Source organism: Chironomus tepperi, unplaced genomic scaffold, assembly GCF_022539635.2.
Source record: "Chironomus tepperi strain 1889 unplaced genomic scaffold, CSIRO-AGI_Ctep_v1 contig_453, whole genome shotgun sequence".
NCBI classification, from domain to species: domain Eukaryota; kingdom Metazoa; phylum Arthropoda; class Insecta; order Diptera; family Chironomidae; genus Chironomus; species Chironomus tepperi.
The window spans coordinates 863,175-881,732 of record NW_027226575.1 but is presented as its reverse complement, the minus strand read 5'-3'; the positions used below and the strand labels follow the sequence as shown (position 1 = coordinate 881,732).

General features: G+C 34.3%; 2 protein-coding genes and 1 pseudogene across 2 annotated transcripts; 2 read left to right on the top strand and 1 right to left on the bottom strand.

The window, feature by feature from the left end:
• Positions 1-6,753: 6,753 nt before the first annotated feature.
• On the top strand, positions 6,754-9,039 carry LOC139098756 (UDP-glycosyltransferase UGT5-like; annotated as a pseudogene).
• A 2,953-nt stretch (positions 9,040-11,992) lies between these two features.
• LOC139098775 (protein fuzzy-like) lies at positions 11,993-14,850 on the top strand. The gene is made up of 2 exons (XM_070651075.1): positions 11,993-12,144; positions 12,542-14,850. The coding sequence occupies exons 1-2, from the start codon at positions 12,070-12,072 to the stop codon at positions 13,655-13,657; spliced, it is 1,191 nt and encodes a 396-aa protein (XP_070507176.1). The 5' UTR covers positions 11,993-12,069; the 3' UTR covers positions 13,658-14,850.
• A 61-nt stretch (positions 14,851-14,911) lies between these two features.
• LOC139098755 (salivary peroxidase/catechol oxidase-like) lies at positions 14,912-18,175 on the bottom strand. Its single transcript, XM_070651041.1, has 5 exons — positions 18,075-18,175; positions 17,257-17,687; positions 16,344-16,480; positions 15,467-16,298; positions 14,912-15,087 (listed from the first exon to the last, which is right to left on the bottom strand). Exons 1-5 carry the CDS (start codon positions 18,173-18,175, stop codon positions 14,912-14,914), a joined length of 1,677 nt encoding a protein of 558 aa, XP_070507142.1.
• Between the last annotated feature and the right edge of the window lie 383 nt (positions 18,176-18,558).

Genomic DNA, 18,558 nt, shown 5'->3' with positions numbered 1-18,558 from the left:
AGCTGGATATTTGGCCAATCCTATATCATCTGCTCTAATATTCAAATCTTTAAGCACAAATGCAAAATCTTCTAATTTTTCATGAGATATTCAAGCTAAAAATCTATAAACCGCTCTCATTTCTTGTTTCAATAACTATCAAATCAAATAAACAGTAAATCTATGACAGCGTCATAAAAAGATGGAAGTCAAAAAGATACATAAATGAATAAATTTATGTAGATTACGATAAAGAGTGGATATGACGAGGGGGAACATTCACTAATTTTGTACTAATGATCAAATGGGCTCATATCGGAGTTGTTGGAGGGAGGGAGGGAGGTATAGGGTATGCTTTCTTGCTTATGGGATCGGGAAATCCCGAAAATTTTGATCCCGATCCCGATCCCGAAAATTTATTATACGGGACCGAGATTTCGAGAAAGCATAGTGTAGGAATTGAGATTTTGCATTGTCTGAAGCCAATGGCGGGCAACTTGTGTGCCGTGACACACTAGTATAATGCCAAAATTTCTTGAAATTGCTATGAATTGTATGTCGTGTGTAATTTCGACCGAAGCTTACCACCAAGGTGTGCCGCAACAAATGAAAAGTTGCCCACAACTGCCTAAAACAATGAAATTTTATTATTTGTTTTATTTCTTATGGTAATGGGTCAAAAATTAGTGCTTTTAATGCTGATACTGAAACACTCAGTCAATAAGTCTATTTTTCCCAATCCGTAACAAGTAAGCAGCCCCCAAATAGACTCACAATCATAATAAATTTTTTATTTATCAAATAAAGATTTAATAATTTTTTGAACCTTTTTTCAAATTTGAGACATTTTATTACCAAAACAGAGATTTGTTTTTAACAATCAATGATATCATTCCGGATCAGCAATAAGAGGTTCGATTTAATTTGTTTGAATTTTCTGTGTCAAATAATTTTGTTATTTAGTGTCGATGAGCGATGAAAACAAAAGAAGCTAATCGTCATTTTTATTACAAGATCAAACAAAAAATTCATTTCTATTCATTGGATATACTTTTGTGTGTTTTGAACGTGTGTCATAATGTAGATGATATGGGATCATGTCAGTTTGTTTATGAACTGGGTGTGGAAAAGTTAGTAAGATTAGGATGATGATGATGGTGATGATTTGAGGGAGTTGTTTATTTATGATGTCTATTTAAAGGGTTCTAAAGCTGTTCCGAATAGTATAAACAAGTTAAAGGATCAAAAAATCAGTATCACAGCTGTGTGTCTTTGATTTGGATATTTAAATCATTTCAATTTGTTTAAATCCGACTCTAATATAGTGCTGAATCAGGCTCTAATATGATGTCGGATCAGACTCAAATATGGAGTTAAATTAGGCTCTAACATGGCGCCGAATAAGGCTTTAACATGGCGTTGGATCAGGATTTAACATGGTTCTGAATTTAAACGATATTCGGTACTAAGTCACATGTGCAACTCAGCTCTCTATTGGACAACTTGACGTAATGCCCAATTACAACTAGACCTAAGTTGTATGGAACATTTTGGAGGAAATGCCTTTAGTCGACCGTAGATCTATCTAATAACTAGACATTATATCAAGTTGTCCCCTCACAGGTATCAAATCAACTCAAAATCATCTAGATCGATCCAGTTTTCAAAATATTGAATCATCCTTTCTGCATTAATTTAAAGCATTAAACACAATTATGAACTATAAAATTTTTACGACGGTTCCTTTATCTTTTTCAAAGAAATATGCGAAATAATAAAAGATTTAAAAATATTTTTTTGCGCTATATTTTTATTTCAAATTTCAATCAACTATTGAAGATTAAAATATATTTTTTACAATAGACATGCGACACACGCGACTTAAGCTGATTCAAAAAATACTACGAAGCGTCTTTTTAAGAATTTTATTGCTATTTTATTGTCAATATTTTAACATTATGGATAGAAAATTGCAAATGTTTGATGTTTTTTTGATATCGAAGTAGATTTGAGATTGAGTGAAGAATGGTGTCAGCAGGTTTTGCAAAAGGACATAAATATGCATTATGATGATAATTTTGACATTATTGGATTAATAGACTTGGAATGTCTTTAAATTGTCCATTGATTTTTAAATTTAAAATGATTTGAAACTACTCTGCATCTCCTAGCTACTCTTAAACACGTCAACTGCAAATTTGATAATCTTAGAGTTCGAGAGTAGATGTATTGTTGCGCTATATGGGTATCAGGGGTAATGACAGTTTAGCAAATGAGGTTTCGGCAAACCACCGTTCTTAAACCTAGCCCTACAGTAAATTGTATGATAAGAACCAGTCCATTATTAACATTAATGCTGTAGACTACAGAGGAAGTCTGTAAGTCGAATTTCCAGTGCTTACTTTCTTACTTCGATTGCTGTACAGATCAATTGTGATGCATCGCGTCCCTCAGATGTTGCTTGAAACTGGCCCTATCGCTGGTTTCTACTTTTCAGTTTTCAATACCAAATCAAATGATCCCGAGTGGACAAAAATACGTCAGAACCTGTCATCAACTGAATTACATTTTTTTCACTCGGCGATCATTGCCGAGCAGAGTTCCAAAATAAGTGTCTGTGACAGGCAAATATCTTACAAATTATTAATAATTTGTTTGTCACAGGCACCTGTTTTGCAAATCTATTGCCGAGTCCAGAATCCATGATCGCTGAGTCGATGTGTAAAGATTGAGTTCCAAAAAATGAAGCCATTACGTCACCAAGCTACTCCGAATCATTCTGAATGCCAATTATTAGTGATCTTCGAGCGAATGCATAAAAATCAGAAGATTTATAGATGATCGACAAATTGGCGAAATATTAGACATCCATAAAAATGAAATAATTAATTCAGATGACATCAATGACTCGATATTGGACTTGGTCAACAATAAAGGTGAAGAACTTAAAAATTGTGTCTAATTAACCGTAAAATGAATATTCATGTGACTTCTTCTTTATTCCTTAATATTTAGATACCAAACAAAAAGAAAGGAACGAAAATGTTCCGATGACGTCACGAGAGAAGGCTGTTTGGTGGATAGAACATGTCATCAAAAATCGTGGTGCAAGTCACTTCCATTTAGAGCAAAAAGTCATTTTATCGATGCATTTATAGTAGCTGCTATCATGCTGATTATTGTCACGATTGTATTAATTTTAAGGTGTATTGCAAGATGCTTTAAATATTTTAATGAGTTTTAAATCAAAAAGAGATTAAAAAGTAAATTGAAATAATGTTATATTCTCAATATTTACGATCATAAGATCTTCTGATATATAAAATCACATAATATATGATTTCAAACATCGTTGCTGATGGTTTTTATTATCAACTTTTAAGGTAATTATCAGCACAATAAAAATATAAGTTTTTTTTTCCTCCTCTCTCTCTGCTTGTCCTGCTTCGTTCATCTGCTGTTAGCTCTGATGGTTGATGTTGTGGATGTTTCTAAGCAGTTTTAAATGAATTGGGCAATTAATTTTTTAATACGAGCAAAACTAGTGCAGCAATGAATCCAGAAGGGGCTGAAGTCTTTAAGGAACTTCAAAATTCTATGTCCAAATGGACAGGTTAATAAAATGGAGGGCGCTCATCTGCTGTATTTTTGCCGGGACGGTGCTGTATTTCCCGTTGCAAAACCTCAAAATGTCCCAATTTTTTAAGAAGTCAAAAATTCTTTCAAAAATAGGAATTTTTGATAAATTTTGAACCGTTTCCTTCTGAAGGTTCGGGTTCAAGTCCAGGATTGAAAACATTTTTTTCGGAATTTCAATGAACACCTTGATCGTAAGCATTGACCAAAAACACACACCTCGACCATATATCATGTCAACTGGACATTATGCTTGATTTCACAGGAGCTGGTTTTTAGTAGGGTGCCCTATTGTCTTACTGGAATTTAATGTACTTTACACTGGAATTAACACTAAATTGAATTTCGACTTGGCATGTCTTAGGGTGCTCTAGAAACGGGCTCAGATACCCTACGGTATTGCCTAGATGGATTAAAGCAATAAAATAAGCACCTATCCGGCATAAATTATTTATTACACTAAAATGGCTGCCAAAGTGCCTGTCCAAGTGGAAAATCACAATTTTTTCTATTTTTTGCGATAGTGTCTGATGCTTGATCCCTTTTGTATGAGGCTGTCCAAGTATATATCTCAAATATTAAGGTGTTAATCAGAGTTACAAAACAGGCACCTGTGATAAGCAACAACTGTACAAATTCTTGATATTTTCTATGATTATTCATACAAATCCAGACAAGTTACCAAGAAATTGTACGGTTTGCCTGTCACAGGTGCGTGTTTTGCAACTATGGTGTAAATGATTAACATCCGCAATTTTTGCTTGAAATCAAGTCCCGAGGGACACACATGAAGAAGACTCCGGTAGGGAACTTTAAAAGTACTGCTAATTACAGAGCCAATATGTAATTACTAATTAGACAATAGGCCTTATTACCAAACGACAGCCAATATCGTTGCCAACCGAAGACGGGTTCCTTTTAGTATTAATAAAATAGGCTTAGCGGAGTCTTTAAAGCTCCGTTTTGGAGCGTTCCTTGTTTTGGAGTTTACAGAATGCGCTTACATACTTATACATCACATCTGCCGATTTCATACTCATTTTTTAATTATCTCCACTTATAAAACATAAAAATATACATATATGAAATTTTTATTTATATTCATATACATTTATGTGTATCTAAGTCCATTAATGATTGAGTCCATTAAAAGTTTTAATCATAAACATTTTTTTTTTATTCACAATGTTGTGATGTGAGTGAATAAATAAATTTAAAAGGATTTGCTGCTTTTTATTTTACATCCAAAGCCATTTTATTACAACTCGTTCATTATTCCTATTAAATATGTGTTTATACTCATTTATGTATGAAAAATAATTAAATTTCATTTAAAGGATATAAAAATGAGAATTTTTTATGAATGAAATGTGGCTGGAACTTGTAGTTAACACGAAAATGCGATTATCATAAATTTATTGGCTTAACAATCATGTGATGAAATTGAAATTGTCAGAAAATGAGATATATGCCGAATATGTTAATTTATTGAATAAGATAAAACAAGGAACATAATCAATTGGCATTTTATGTGTCTGACGACTTTTCAATTTTTTTTATTGGAGCTTACTGAATTTTATTGAACTTTTTTTTGGTGTTGACTGAAACTTGCTGTTGATGCTTCAAAAACACATCCTCTTTTGTGATTTATTTTAGGTGCAGGTCTTTAATTTGGGAATTTAAGTTTATTTTATTTAAATGCATACATTTAAGGTACAGACATTGCCGTTATTTTGACTAAAGCAAAACTTAAAGGTTTATGATGCTTAGACCAAGAATTCTCTGAATCGTTCTCGACAAATCTGGATAACGAGACTTCAGGAAATATCCTTGTGTTCCTTCATTTTCGAAAATTAGCCAAGTCTTCGAGAAACGCTTGAAATATCCAAGATACGACCAATCTCTTCATCTTTGGAATTAAAATGGCCATAATACGTTATGGATACCTCTTTGTCATTTTGGCATAGTGTCTTCAATACGTTAGCGTAGCAGTATTTTAACGAAGAATTTCGAGCTCTACTTTAGCAATCATGTGTTGGCACTTGGACTTTGAAACCATACTAAGGATTTGGTTTTGTTTACTTCAATGAAAGACATTTGGAGTTAATTAATATTTATTAGCATCCAATAAAACATTCGCCGTAGAATTAAATGAGCTAAAATCCAGCCTAGAGTCGATTTGACTAGAATTTCATCAAATCTGATCTAGAACAAGAATCACGCTGATCCGAGTCCGGATTTTAAGCCATTTCTGCACAGAGTGCTTTCGATTCTTAAAGTTGTAGTGCTGGATTCCAAAATATCGCAACGGATGCTTTAGGATTGGAAGATGTATATTAAATATATTAAATCTCGATAACTTAGAATAGTATATTATGTAGATAGTCTTGTTTTCGAGCAGTACGATTCAATCGCCAAAGCGACGCTTCGTTATCGCTTTATCATGAACTGATACTGAACCGGCAGCTGTGAGATCGACTAATTCAGGAACATTTTAGGGTCTACGATTTTGTAACAGCCTTAACCAAAAACTTTTTTCCATGAAAATTTTGTACCGAGGGGGTGTCTAGAAATTCGTTTTTTTTCGTAACGTAATAAGTGAACAGCCCCTTATGTATTTGATTTTATCTTTTGAATTTTATATTTTTGTACACTTAATCTTGCAGTCTGATCTAAAATTTGCTATATGGGATGAATCATGCATCATTCTAATCCAGAAATGACAGGATTCCATGGTTGAGGCACCTCTACTGGCGTTCGGACTCCATTTTCTTCTGAATTAACTTACATTAGAGTCCAGACCCCCAAAGTCCGACCAACTCTTTTCTTATCAATAAATAATTCAACTCAAAATCTCAAATACAACAACTTTGCAATAAACAGTCATAATTTGCAAGGAATTCCCACACAGAGTATTACATCACGAAGCTTTGTTTATCAAAATCCATTTTTAATTGACTAATTTTCGTTATCGAAATTCCTTTCGCATTATAATCCCAAACAAAAATAATAAACTGTCTTGCTAATCTTATCAGTACTTACAATTATCTACCCGAAGCTGATAAATGTTTATCGATATTTGAAAGTTTTTGTTTTGCTTTCATTTGTGAGTGGAATTTCAATCGTAAATAAAGTGTTTCGTGGCTGTAAATTCAGAATATGAAGTCAATTTTATTAATTCTCGGACTATTTTGCAATTTTTCATACAGTGCCGAGATTCTGTGCATTTATGTTTTGCCAGTTCACAGTCACATATCGGTGTATAATGCTGTGACTATGGAACTTTTATCGCGCGGACATAAAATAACATTAATGACTGTACAGCCGCGGGAAAATGAACGAAATCATGAGAATGTGACAATTATTGATGTGTCCTTTATAAAGGAAGTTTATGAATCGGAAGTGGCTAAGTTCATAGTAAAGCCATCAAATTTAATTGAAAATAATCCATTTGTGGATATCCTCAAAACTGTTTTTGAGACTAAAGAGTTTACGGACTTACTAAAAATTGATAAAAAGTTTGACTTGCTGTTAATGGAAGTCTTTGGATTTGCGCCTTTTAATGCTCTTGGTGAATATTTTGATATTCCTGTAGTAGGAATTACAGCAAGTGATGCATTGTCACTAGAGCATGAAAATAGAGGAAATGTCATAAATCCAATTTCACATCCAGATGTTTTGCTTGAATTTCCTATAGCAAGGACATTTTACGAAAGGCTGCAAAGTACGCTTTACTGGATGACTTATAAGTTTGTGTTAGTGCCTGTGCTGGTTAAAATATGCAATGAGATTACCGAAAAATATTTTCCAAATAATAAAGTAAAAAATTATTATGAACTTGTTGGAAATACTGATTTACTGCTAGTTAACGTCCATCCAGTCATGGGCTATATCCGTCCAATTCTACCAAATACAATTCCTCTTGGATTCCTTCATATTTATCCACCGCAGCCATTACCAGCAATACTTGAAGAAATTCTCAATAAAAATGTAAATGGAGTTATTGTTGTCAGTTTTGGGACATTTTTTAGTGCCAATTACTTCCCAATCTCCTTAAAAAATTAGTGAAAGCATTTGAGCAACTACCTTATCTATTCTTAATTAAGTATGACGGAGAATTAAAGGGAACATCAAATAATATAATAGCTTATAAATGGTTTCCTCAGGCTGATCTATTAGCACATAAAAATATTAAGCTGTTCATTACTCAAGGGGTGAGTAGACTGTGGAAAAATCAGTAAGATCTGAAATTGTTCTTTTTGGTTCCTTTTCTGGAAAGCAGAGTTGGCAGGACTTCAAAGTGGAGTCTGGACTTTCAAAAAAAAGTGGAGTCCGACTGCACAAAGTTCGAACTTTTGGGACTTTTGGAGTCCGGACTCCAAAGTTCTGCTAACTCTGCTGGAAAGCATAAGACATAGAACAGACGAATAATCTGGCTCCCGTTCTGTATGACTCTTGCGTAAGGATTTAATTAAATTCTTTACCAGGTCGTACTCGAACACCACAGGTCCAGGAGCAAAATCAGGAAGCTTGGAAGGAAGGAACGGAAAAATTGAGAGTTATATGGAAATTTTATCTCGAAAAATTCGTCAGATTCGTCTCCGTATTAACGATAATACTTGATGTTGTCATGATGGCACCGTAAAGACTGATTTCGTTCCATATTAAAAGCGCAAAATGCAACTCATCGCACTGTGCCACTAGATGTATAACCCGTCGGCTTTTGATTGAATTTTCGTCTTTTTTGTGTCGTGTGCCTTTCGAGTTGGTAGAGCTTATTTAATTTATGGAGTCTACCAAATAGAATTATGGGAAGCCAACTATTTTGATTCAAATTTTACAAATTTTCAACCAGGGTAAGCAGTCTATGGAAGAGGCAATAAGCAGACGAGTACCAATGCTAATCATCCCAATATCAAGTGATCAACGATCTGCTGCCATTAGAGTAGAAGAGCGGCATATTGCTAGAATACTAGACATCCATAAAGACAGGAGTATCGGATCAGAAGAAATCAAGAACTCGATATTGGACTTGGTCAATAATAAAAGGTGAAGATTTGAAAAATTGCTAGCTTATTAGCTGTAAAATAAGACTTTTATGAATATTCTTATGACTTCCTTCTTTGTGCCTCAATATTTAGATACAAAACAAATATCGAAAATTTGGCAAGACTAGTCGAAGATGTTCCGATGACGCCACGAGAGAAGGCTGTCTGGTGGATAGAATATGTCATCAGAAATCGTGGTGCAAAGCACCTACATTATGAGCAGAAAGATATTCCTTTTTACCAATATCATTACTATGATGTGATTGTATTTATAATTGTTGTTATTGTGCTGATTATTGTGATAAGTATGATGATTTTAAGATATATAGGAAGATGTTTTACGTCTTTAGTTGTGTATAAATTGAAGATTCAATAAAATTGTTAAAAAAATTATAACAAACCAAGTGGACAGAAGTATGTTGGAATTAGGCGTAAAAAAAATTATTTTTGCTATTCAGATCATTAAGATCTAGAGCTGAGCTAGGCGTATTGAGGCTAATGATTGTTTGACAAGTGAGGGTACGCCAAGACCACTGCACTCAATAGACCTAAATTTTATAGTGAGATCAGAACTACTTATTTGATGACGCTGTTGGCAAGTTTATTGTCTAAAACCTACAAAGGAGGCTGTGAGCCGGGTTGAACTGCATATGATTCAAAAGAGAACAGGTGACAAAGTTTCTCCTGCCGTGTCTCTAACCCTTGACCGATTGGTCGGTATCACAACAATTAGGTACCAAAGTATGAAATTGTTCCTTCACCGAGCCACCTTGACTCACTAGACATGATACTATCAGGACATTGACCAGGAGCTTAGCAAGAAATTGGAAGAAAATCGTAAGCCGAAATTTGTTATCAGTTTCAAAATTGCTAACCCTCCACACACCCCCGACTGTTTTTCCACAAATTTATGAGGTTCCATCATTAGAATCCAACTTATTAAAGTAATTAAAAAATTTCTATAATTTAACGGTTACTCCACAGAGACAAAGTACTTATTATAAATGTGTCTTGCAGATTTCTAACAATTTTAAATAGTCCATACCAGCGGTGGACAACTTTTTATCTTTAACGGCAAATCATGATGGTAAACTTCAACCAAAATGATTTCATGGCATTTTCAGTCATTTTCGGCTGCACATTAGAGTATCGCAGCACACAGGTTGCCTACAGTATATACAAAATTAAATTAGGAGAAATCCGACACGCCATTAAATTCAACAATGTGATAGTTAATATAATTTTGACAACATCTAAAACTATCATCACACAAATCTCAAAATCACAATCTAAATTAAAGCAACAGAAAAACAATAAAAATCGCTGTCAATTTAATGTCGTGATTTTTCCAGCATAAATAAAAAGTTTCATTTTTATGACATTTTTTTCGTTTTGTTATCTAAAATTGCCAACAATAAAACACAAAAATCCTCATCAATTTTCGACTAATAATCTAGAAATTTTTTGTTACTTTATGTTAAGTCACCAATTGAGTAGAAATCATAAAAATATTGAAATATCTCTAAATGAGTTAATAATAAAAGTCAAACGACAAATGACATTTTTATGCTTGTCATTTTATGATTCACACGATTATTAAGCTAGTAATCAGTAGATTTTTTATCATTTTATTAATGATGAATCAGAATTTTTTGGCTGTTTCTCTTTTGGGTGCTAAAATGGGATCACATGGACTTATTTGTTGGATATAAAAAAAGTTTATTTTCACATTTTATTGTGTCTGAGTTTTTAGCTTATTAGTTTAAATCTCTAAAGTCAGTGGTGGGCAACATGTGTGCTGCGGTACACTAGAGTGCTGTGAAAAATGTTTGGATATGCCATGGACCGAATGCCGTGTCCTAGACTTACCACCCAGAGCTTGAAGTCGATACAGTTGTAGTCGACTAACTCGACTTTGAGCTCTGTCACCACCAAATTGTGCCACATACAACAAAGGTTGGCCACCCCTGCTCTAAAGCAAACTGCTGTCTGCCTGAAAAACAGCAAAAATATATTTGACTCATCGATTTGGAATTGAATGGACATAAAATTTAAAATTTTGGAACTTACGAAAGCCGATGTAATTGAGGCATTTAAAGACTGATCAAGATCAGCCACACGCCTTTAAAATTTTTTAATCTGTGTTACAAATTGTCCGAAAATATATTGGCACGGATCAACATAAAATTTTATGTCAGCAATTAACTTCATTAACTGTTCTTTGTTATTTTTGTGACTGTAAATGAACAAAAAAAAGTCTGGATTTGATGATGGCGGTAATACAATCAGCTTAAAATTCGATGACTTTTTCAATTTTGATTTTATTGTTTTGCATAATTTATTCCTTGCTAAGCCTGAAATGAGTGATGCAAATTATCAAATATTCAGCTAATAAATCTAGTCTGTGATAAATTATAATATAAATTAATTCAACGTTTGAACTAGGAAATAAAAAATTTAAACTTAATTTTCATGAAATGGAACTCTTTTAGAAAATTTTATCATCATTGATAACGACTTTAAGTAGAGACTTGTACCCTTAAATAAAATTGTTTATAAATATATATCACATTAAATATTTGAAATAAGTACTGTAAGTATACGTTTAGTAGAACTCGAAGTCTACGTAAGACTCAGAACTGAAATATTTTAAAGATTAATGATTATACTTGAAATATATGTTTCAGTCTCTGTCTCTGTATAAGACGAATCAAAGTGAACATACTTCGATGAACTTGACTTGTCCAATTTCAGAAAATCAACAGAAAATCCACAAAATTCGGTCAACAAATCTGACGTCCCTGATGGCCCTTAAATAGGTAAGGGTATTGTATCTCCTCGGGAAACTATTGATAGAGACAGAAAGTATGGATTTGTCTCAAAAATTTGTTATAACTAAGGTTCATACAAAATTACAGACTTGCGATTCTAAAATGCAGACCTGCTTTTCTTGGTCGAACCTTAATTAAAACCTAGTCATCAGGAAGGCATTAGTATAGAATGGCCATCAGTATTTTTTAATGAATGCTAATTTTCTTCTAAATTGCTGCTGTGTCTCGACAATGCATCAAAAATCTTCGATTTTTTCAAGAATTCGATATTCGATTCAAAATTAATAAAATATGAGAAACAGATATTTATATAGCTTTATTCACTTTCATAGAAATATTCACTATATTGATATATCTCACGAAACACAAAATATTTATCACACAAATTTAATTTCTCAAACATTCAAAAGATGGCGCTCGCGCTAGCAAGAAGTATTCATTCATACAACCTGTTGCTGACTATATGATTTCCTACCCCTTGTAGTTTGTCAACAAAGTCATTATTGAACAACAAAAAATAATTTTTCTAAATTTTTAAATGAAACTTAGTTTTTAATAAAAGTGCAATTATCACAATGTCAATTTACTTGATGTGTCTTTATAATGGAACTCCAATTTTCAACAAGAAACGTGGAGATAATATTGAAAATGTAAGAAACAATTTTAAATTTTAAAAGTTTTGGATTCTAATTAATTTAGTCAAAGATTCTCGAGTCGGGACCAAGATTGACTGGAATCTTGTCTCATTTTCAAGAATTTGTCAATACTGTGACAATGGGAAGTCTGACATTTATTTGCAAAAGATTCAGAAAACTTGCAGGAAACCCGAAAAGCACAAATTGATCAATTGATCAAAAATCCGGTTCCAAGCCGGCGTTACTTTGGACGTGTTGGATTCAATTTAAATCTGGCGTCATTCTAGAGTTACGCTGGTTTGAACACGGTTTTAGAATCTTAATAGATTGAGCTGTTCGAGTACCTAATCTCTCATGTCTTCCAGTTAAGCCAAAGTTAACTAATTAAAATCCATACCTTTTCCAATTTTAGCTTCCATTCTCAACAACCGCATCATTCTCATCCGTCCATCTCTTTTGCCGCACACAAAACGTTGAACTTACAGCCACAACATTCGGTGATGATGGATTAATCTCCTGGAAAGAATTTGAATCACTTTTGTTCGTCGGCATTTCAACAAACTTGACTGAAAAAGTGCTAAAAAGTCTAATCGAAAAATCATTTCAGGCAATGGTTCTTCACATTGGAATTAATGAAATCAAAGCTGCAAAGAATGTCGATCGTTTAAAGCGCGACTTAAAGAGCTCATTCTTCCAAATGATTGAGAAACTTATGGAATATGCTGAAAATGATTTACTTGATTACAATGAGAGTATTTTATGTCATGAAGCAGCAGTTATACATGAAAAATTGATAAGTTTTAGTGAACTATCATTGGCATCACAGTACTGCTTTTTACTGTCTAAAAATCGTATAATTTGTGCAACAGATGCTTTTTATGATCTTCATGTTGTCGATAGGAAATTATTGATTCTGCTCCTTACTCAATCAAATATTTTACAGAAAGACATTCCAGTCTATTTGCCACATAAATCACCAACGATTGCATATCGTTTGATTGGATTGCCACTCATACAGGGCATCTCGATTGGATTATTGTGCGGACAGCAACCGACATATGATGAATTAGAAGTTCTAAGTCAAGAGTTCTGGCAGGATTCTTATGACTTGTTATTGTCAGCGGAAATATCAAATCCAAGAAATTTCCCACCAACAATTGAATTAGATTCAAGCATACTCGGATTCCTGCTGATTAACAAATTCACTAAAAAGTATGTAATTTCAAGAAACATTCAACAGGTTGCCAATAAACGTAACTCACACCGTATGGATATAATACGTACATTCTTCCATCAAGCAGTCGATTGTGATATTTTTAAAAATTCATCATTTTATGACTCAACGACTGAAAATATTACAACAAATGAGCATTTTTATGTTAGCGATTACCATAAATGTCATGCATTGATACAAAATTATAATATTTTATGTGTGCTGTATTTATCAGTCATTCCAACATACACAATGAGATTTATTACACAAGAACTACTGAATAAATTATTAGGTGATAAAAGCATTGAATGGTGACAAGTTTTTGATGGGTAATTATGGAGTTTTGTGGATTAATTTTGTAGTTCTGCATGGACCGGATTAAAAGCATTCAAGTTTTGCAAATTGAGCATATTTCTAGCAAGTATCGAGTCTATTCAACCACTCTGAGTAGCACAAGTCAGGTAATGAATCCAAAATCCAGCACCAGGCCAGTATGACTCTGACTTAACCCGAAATTCAGCTAATATTCAGCTTCAGAGTAGCATGGCTCTGAATTAGCACCGAATCAAGTTTAAATTCTGGTTCAATGTCGGTGTGACTCTGACTTGGTGCCGGATTTGATTTAAATCCGATATCAGGTTCGGCCAAATTCTGAGTTGATGCTGAATCCGGTTTATATCTGGCCTAACGCGACACTGGGTTGATCTTAAATTCGGTTTAAATATGGTTCCAATCGTCGGCGTTACTCTGGCTTGATGCGAAATTCGGTTTAATTCCGGCTCGTGGTCGCCGATATTCTGGCTTGGTACAGAATTCGGTTTATATTTGGTCCATTGTCGGAATAATGGAACTCGGTTTAAATTCGACTCTAAGTCGGAATGACTAAGGCTTGATGCTGAATCAGGTTCAAATTTTAGTCCAATATTGGCGTGACTCTGGCTTGATATGTTCTTTGGTTGAAATAGGCTTCAGATCGACGTGACTCTGGCTTGATATGACATTTGACTTAAATGTGGCTCCAGGTCGTCAAGATTCTGGATTGGTGCCGAGTCCGGTTTTCATCTGGCCCAATATCAAAGTGAGTCTTTATTGACGCAAAATTTGGGTTAAATTAAGCTCTAAGTCGGCGTGACTATGACTTGGTGCCAAACTCTGATTCAATCCTAATCCGGTTTTTAATGCCAGATTCTATTGTCACTTTCTTTGAGTCACGCTTGTCTGGTACTGAATTTTGGATCGATCAGCTGACTTTGTGCTATTTTGAGTGTCAAGCCTACTCTTGGCTATTAAAACTTGAGACCACAGTTAACGGCTATTGCATTGAACTACAAAACCATCTCAAAACTCCTATAATTACCAACCAATAATCATCCATCCATAATACTTTAAAATCAACTTTTCCGTCCAAAAACCACTATACTTTATTTCTTAGCCAACTTTACAATAATATACATACATGATTAATACATACGAATAAATTGACAATAAAATATGAATATTTTTTGACAAATTGATACATAAATTTAACTGTCACTCTTATCATTAGCTTTACAGCATCAAAACTTTTCATCATTCGCCAGTATTGCTGTTGGTGTCTTCCCAGAAAGATAAATCAATCGATGGTAAGCTTTGACAATCTACATCCATTCCACTGGATATGAATGCATTCTTTAAAACTGATGAAATGTCGGAATTGTCGCAGATGAAGTTGGCAAGTTTGTAGTCTTTGATTGATTTTAGTTGATCTGAAAATGGACAAATTTGAGAAAATATTGGGAATAGTGAGGTTTCTGTCAAAATGTCAAGCTACTCCGGACAGCACAACATGTTCACACAAACGTGCAGATTTCGACCCATTTTTGCGGTGAAAAATGCAGTTCGTCTGATTGTGCTGCTCGGGACACACAAATGACATGACGTAGAAATGGTCAAAAATCAAGCCCAAACTGATTGACTCGGACCTAATGTCCTATTTCATCGAATTTGACCTAGAACTAGAGTCAAGTTGGTCTGAAACCAGATTTATGGTAATTTCAACACTCTGTGTCTCCCGAGACAGAAAGGACAACATGGACAGAAACTGTGTCGCATCTCATTAAAACCGGAATCAATCATAAAACTCACCAGCACTAAATCCACCATCATGTGAATAAAAATAATAATCACCAGCCTTCCATCTATAAAACTGTTCATACATGATACATTGAAAAGTCGGTCCAATTAAAGGCAAATCATCAATATTTTTATGACTTGCATTTTCAATCATCTCTAAAGCTCCACCAACTAACAAGTCAATATCATAAACAGTCTTGTATGTCTGCCTCAACATATTTATTGCCGTTTTTGATATGTGCGGTGCTAAATCGTTAAAAACTTCAAGTTTCCATGGCATAACATTGCAAAATTTTCTGTATCTATAATATGCAGGAATTCCATGATCTCGACCTCTCAGTATATCCATCGATAATAAATCTAATCCGACATCGTTAGAATTTTTGAACAATTTATTTAGAATTTCATCGGAATATCCCGTCAAGCTGATATTTTGATGTAACATACCTCTCAAAATATTTTCAAGGCAATTCCCGAGTGGCTGTGCCTTCAATGCATCAGATACAGAAATTTTTGTGGTATTATCACTTCGATCTCGTATCTCAAATTCCGATGGTATGAATGAATGAAACAGTCTAAATACGGAATTTGAGAACTCATTAAGTGTTGATGCATCAGCATTTACATTGTAGGTTGTAAATTCCAATAGTCTGGACATGTCTTTGCCGATTAAAATAGGCAGCCACTCTTCATAGATAATTTTTTGATAAATTGCAATGTTCAACTTCCGTGCTTCTTGGAACAGCTTCTCTTCGTTCCAATTTGGATTTATTCCTGCTAATTTGTCGGATAAGTTGTTGTGGTTCCTTATAAATAGTGAATGCACGACTGTCAAAAACTGTGTCTGTGTAGCTCGGTCATCTCCGCTGTAAAATGTTCCATTATCAACTGGCAGGACGTTACTTGGATTCATCTTTAGCCGTCCACCATTGTAGCTCCTAATCATCCTCATTTGCTTGTGACTTGATCCATAAATCACCGATAGATCCAAATAACTTGTGACTGCATTGACTTGCTCACCAATTTCTATTTTATGTGGATTATTTGAGATAATATTTGAGCGCATAAAATCCATACAACGAATTTCACGTGGATTATAAAATATGTCGCTTCTCGATATGACAATTGGGATGCACGATGAATGCATTAGAGATGGTGGAAGTGTAATTTTGTTTGAATTTGCACAGCATCTGATTATGTCTGAAATGGTTTGGGTCTAATTAATCAGGTAATTTGAAATTAATTACTGAAAAACGGAAGTAATTTTGTAAATGGAAATGACATTGGGAATTATTTGGAATTAGGCTACATGCTGAAAGGATTACAGCTACTAAAGCATATTCTCGAATAGCACATGTCGGTGTCCTTAGACTGGCATGACTCGGCATGACTCTGACTTGGTGCAGGATTCAGTTTAAATACGGAAGTAATTCGGTTAATACCGAATCTGACATCAATTAGTCTTAAAATGAATCAAGCATAAAGTCTGACACCAAATCGCTTTTAACCGAATATGGAACCAAATCTGAGTCACATCGATTTTATGCTTGATTTTGAATCGATTGACCGACCTGTGCTGTTCGGAATTAGTAATTATGAAGCTTTGTGTCCAGAATTTCAACATATATTGACCAAGATAACCCATTAATGTGATATATTTTAAATTTTGATGAATATTCACAATGCTGGAAGTCAATCAAGGTTTATCGTGGATGAGGGCTCTGTATGAACTCCAAAAAGGCATCCATAAACCTCCTTTATGTCCCTCACGTAGGTATACGCAACTATTCATCAATACTCACTCTTATCCCCATCAATGTTCTTATTAAACTGCCTCGATCCCGTATCATGCTTAATCATCTGCCCAAACATCAAGAACAATACATTTGGAATTTTGATACGTCCTTCAAACTTATTTAAATTAGATTTGTCATTCAAGAATAATTTTCTCGCTATATTTCGAGCTGTTGGAAGGTCATATCCTCTGCCACTTTTTCTAATTGAATAAACTTGATCATCGTATGCTGCTTTTAGTATTCTTCCATATGATGTGAATTTCTCGCCTTTTTTGGGATTGTCTAAGTTGTTTCCGTAGCCAGTTATTGAACGATACTTTTCAATTGATAGGTTTGCCGGTTTTGTTGGTCCTAAGAAGCAGTGAGAGTAGTTTTGGAATAATCCTGGTGTGATTAGCTCTGGGTCTAGTTGGTCGTAGAAGAGGGATGCTGTTTGGCTGTTAAAATTAGTTCCGAAAGTTATGAAATGATGGATATGAATACATTAGGGTTCCGACAAGAATTGTAGGAGTCGGACTGATTTTTCCGGCAGTGGCACAGTACGGTACGGTAAAGGTATATTACTGCTACGATAAGATGTTGCATCTGTCCTGTACCAATGATAAACCAGTGTTATATAACGGACCATAATCCGTACCAACACTGGAGAAATCGGTCCCTACATTTCCCGCATTTTAGATGCACAGGCCTGCAATTTTCGGCTGCGTCTTATAGTTTGTCCAAGGAACAGGCCTGTATTTTATGTTTGGAGTCCTGCATTATCTGTCTACAAGCCTGCAATTTTGGACAAACCCAAGAATCCATACAGATTCAAATCAACTTACGTGAATATCCTCGCCTTCATATATTCCTCGCTCACATTAAAGTCAATTTTTCGTGAAAATTCTGACTTGAAAAATGGATATCCAATTTCATTTTCCGTCATAGTAACATAGTTGTCTTGCAGCATGTGATCATAAATCGAGCGAACATTTACGAGCTGTTTTGCCTTGTTGTAGAGCAAATGTAAGTCGTCACATCTGAAAATATTCATTTTTGTCAAATTTATTGTTGAGTTTTAGGAAATGCTTAGCCCGAGCAGCACAATGTGATTGGTATGGCATCGCCAGGTTGCCGTATTAACGGTAAGAACCAAAGTTGCCTTTATGGTTGATTTCGAGCCATTTTCAAGCGATTCACCGCATTGTGCTGCTCAACTATGTCTCAACTCACGTAAAATTCTGTGGAAGTCCCCCACATCCAACATCACTAACTACAAAAAGTACAAAAATTGTGAAAAAATTCTTCAAAATAATTAATTTTCTCATT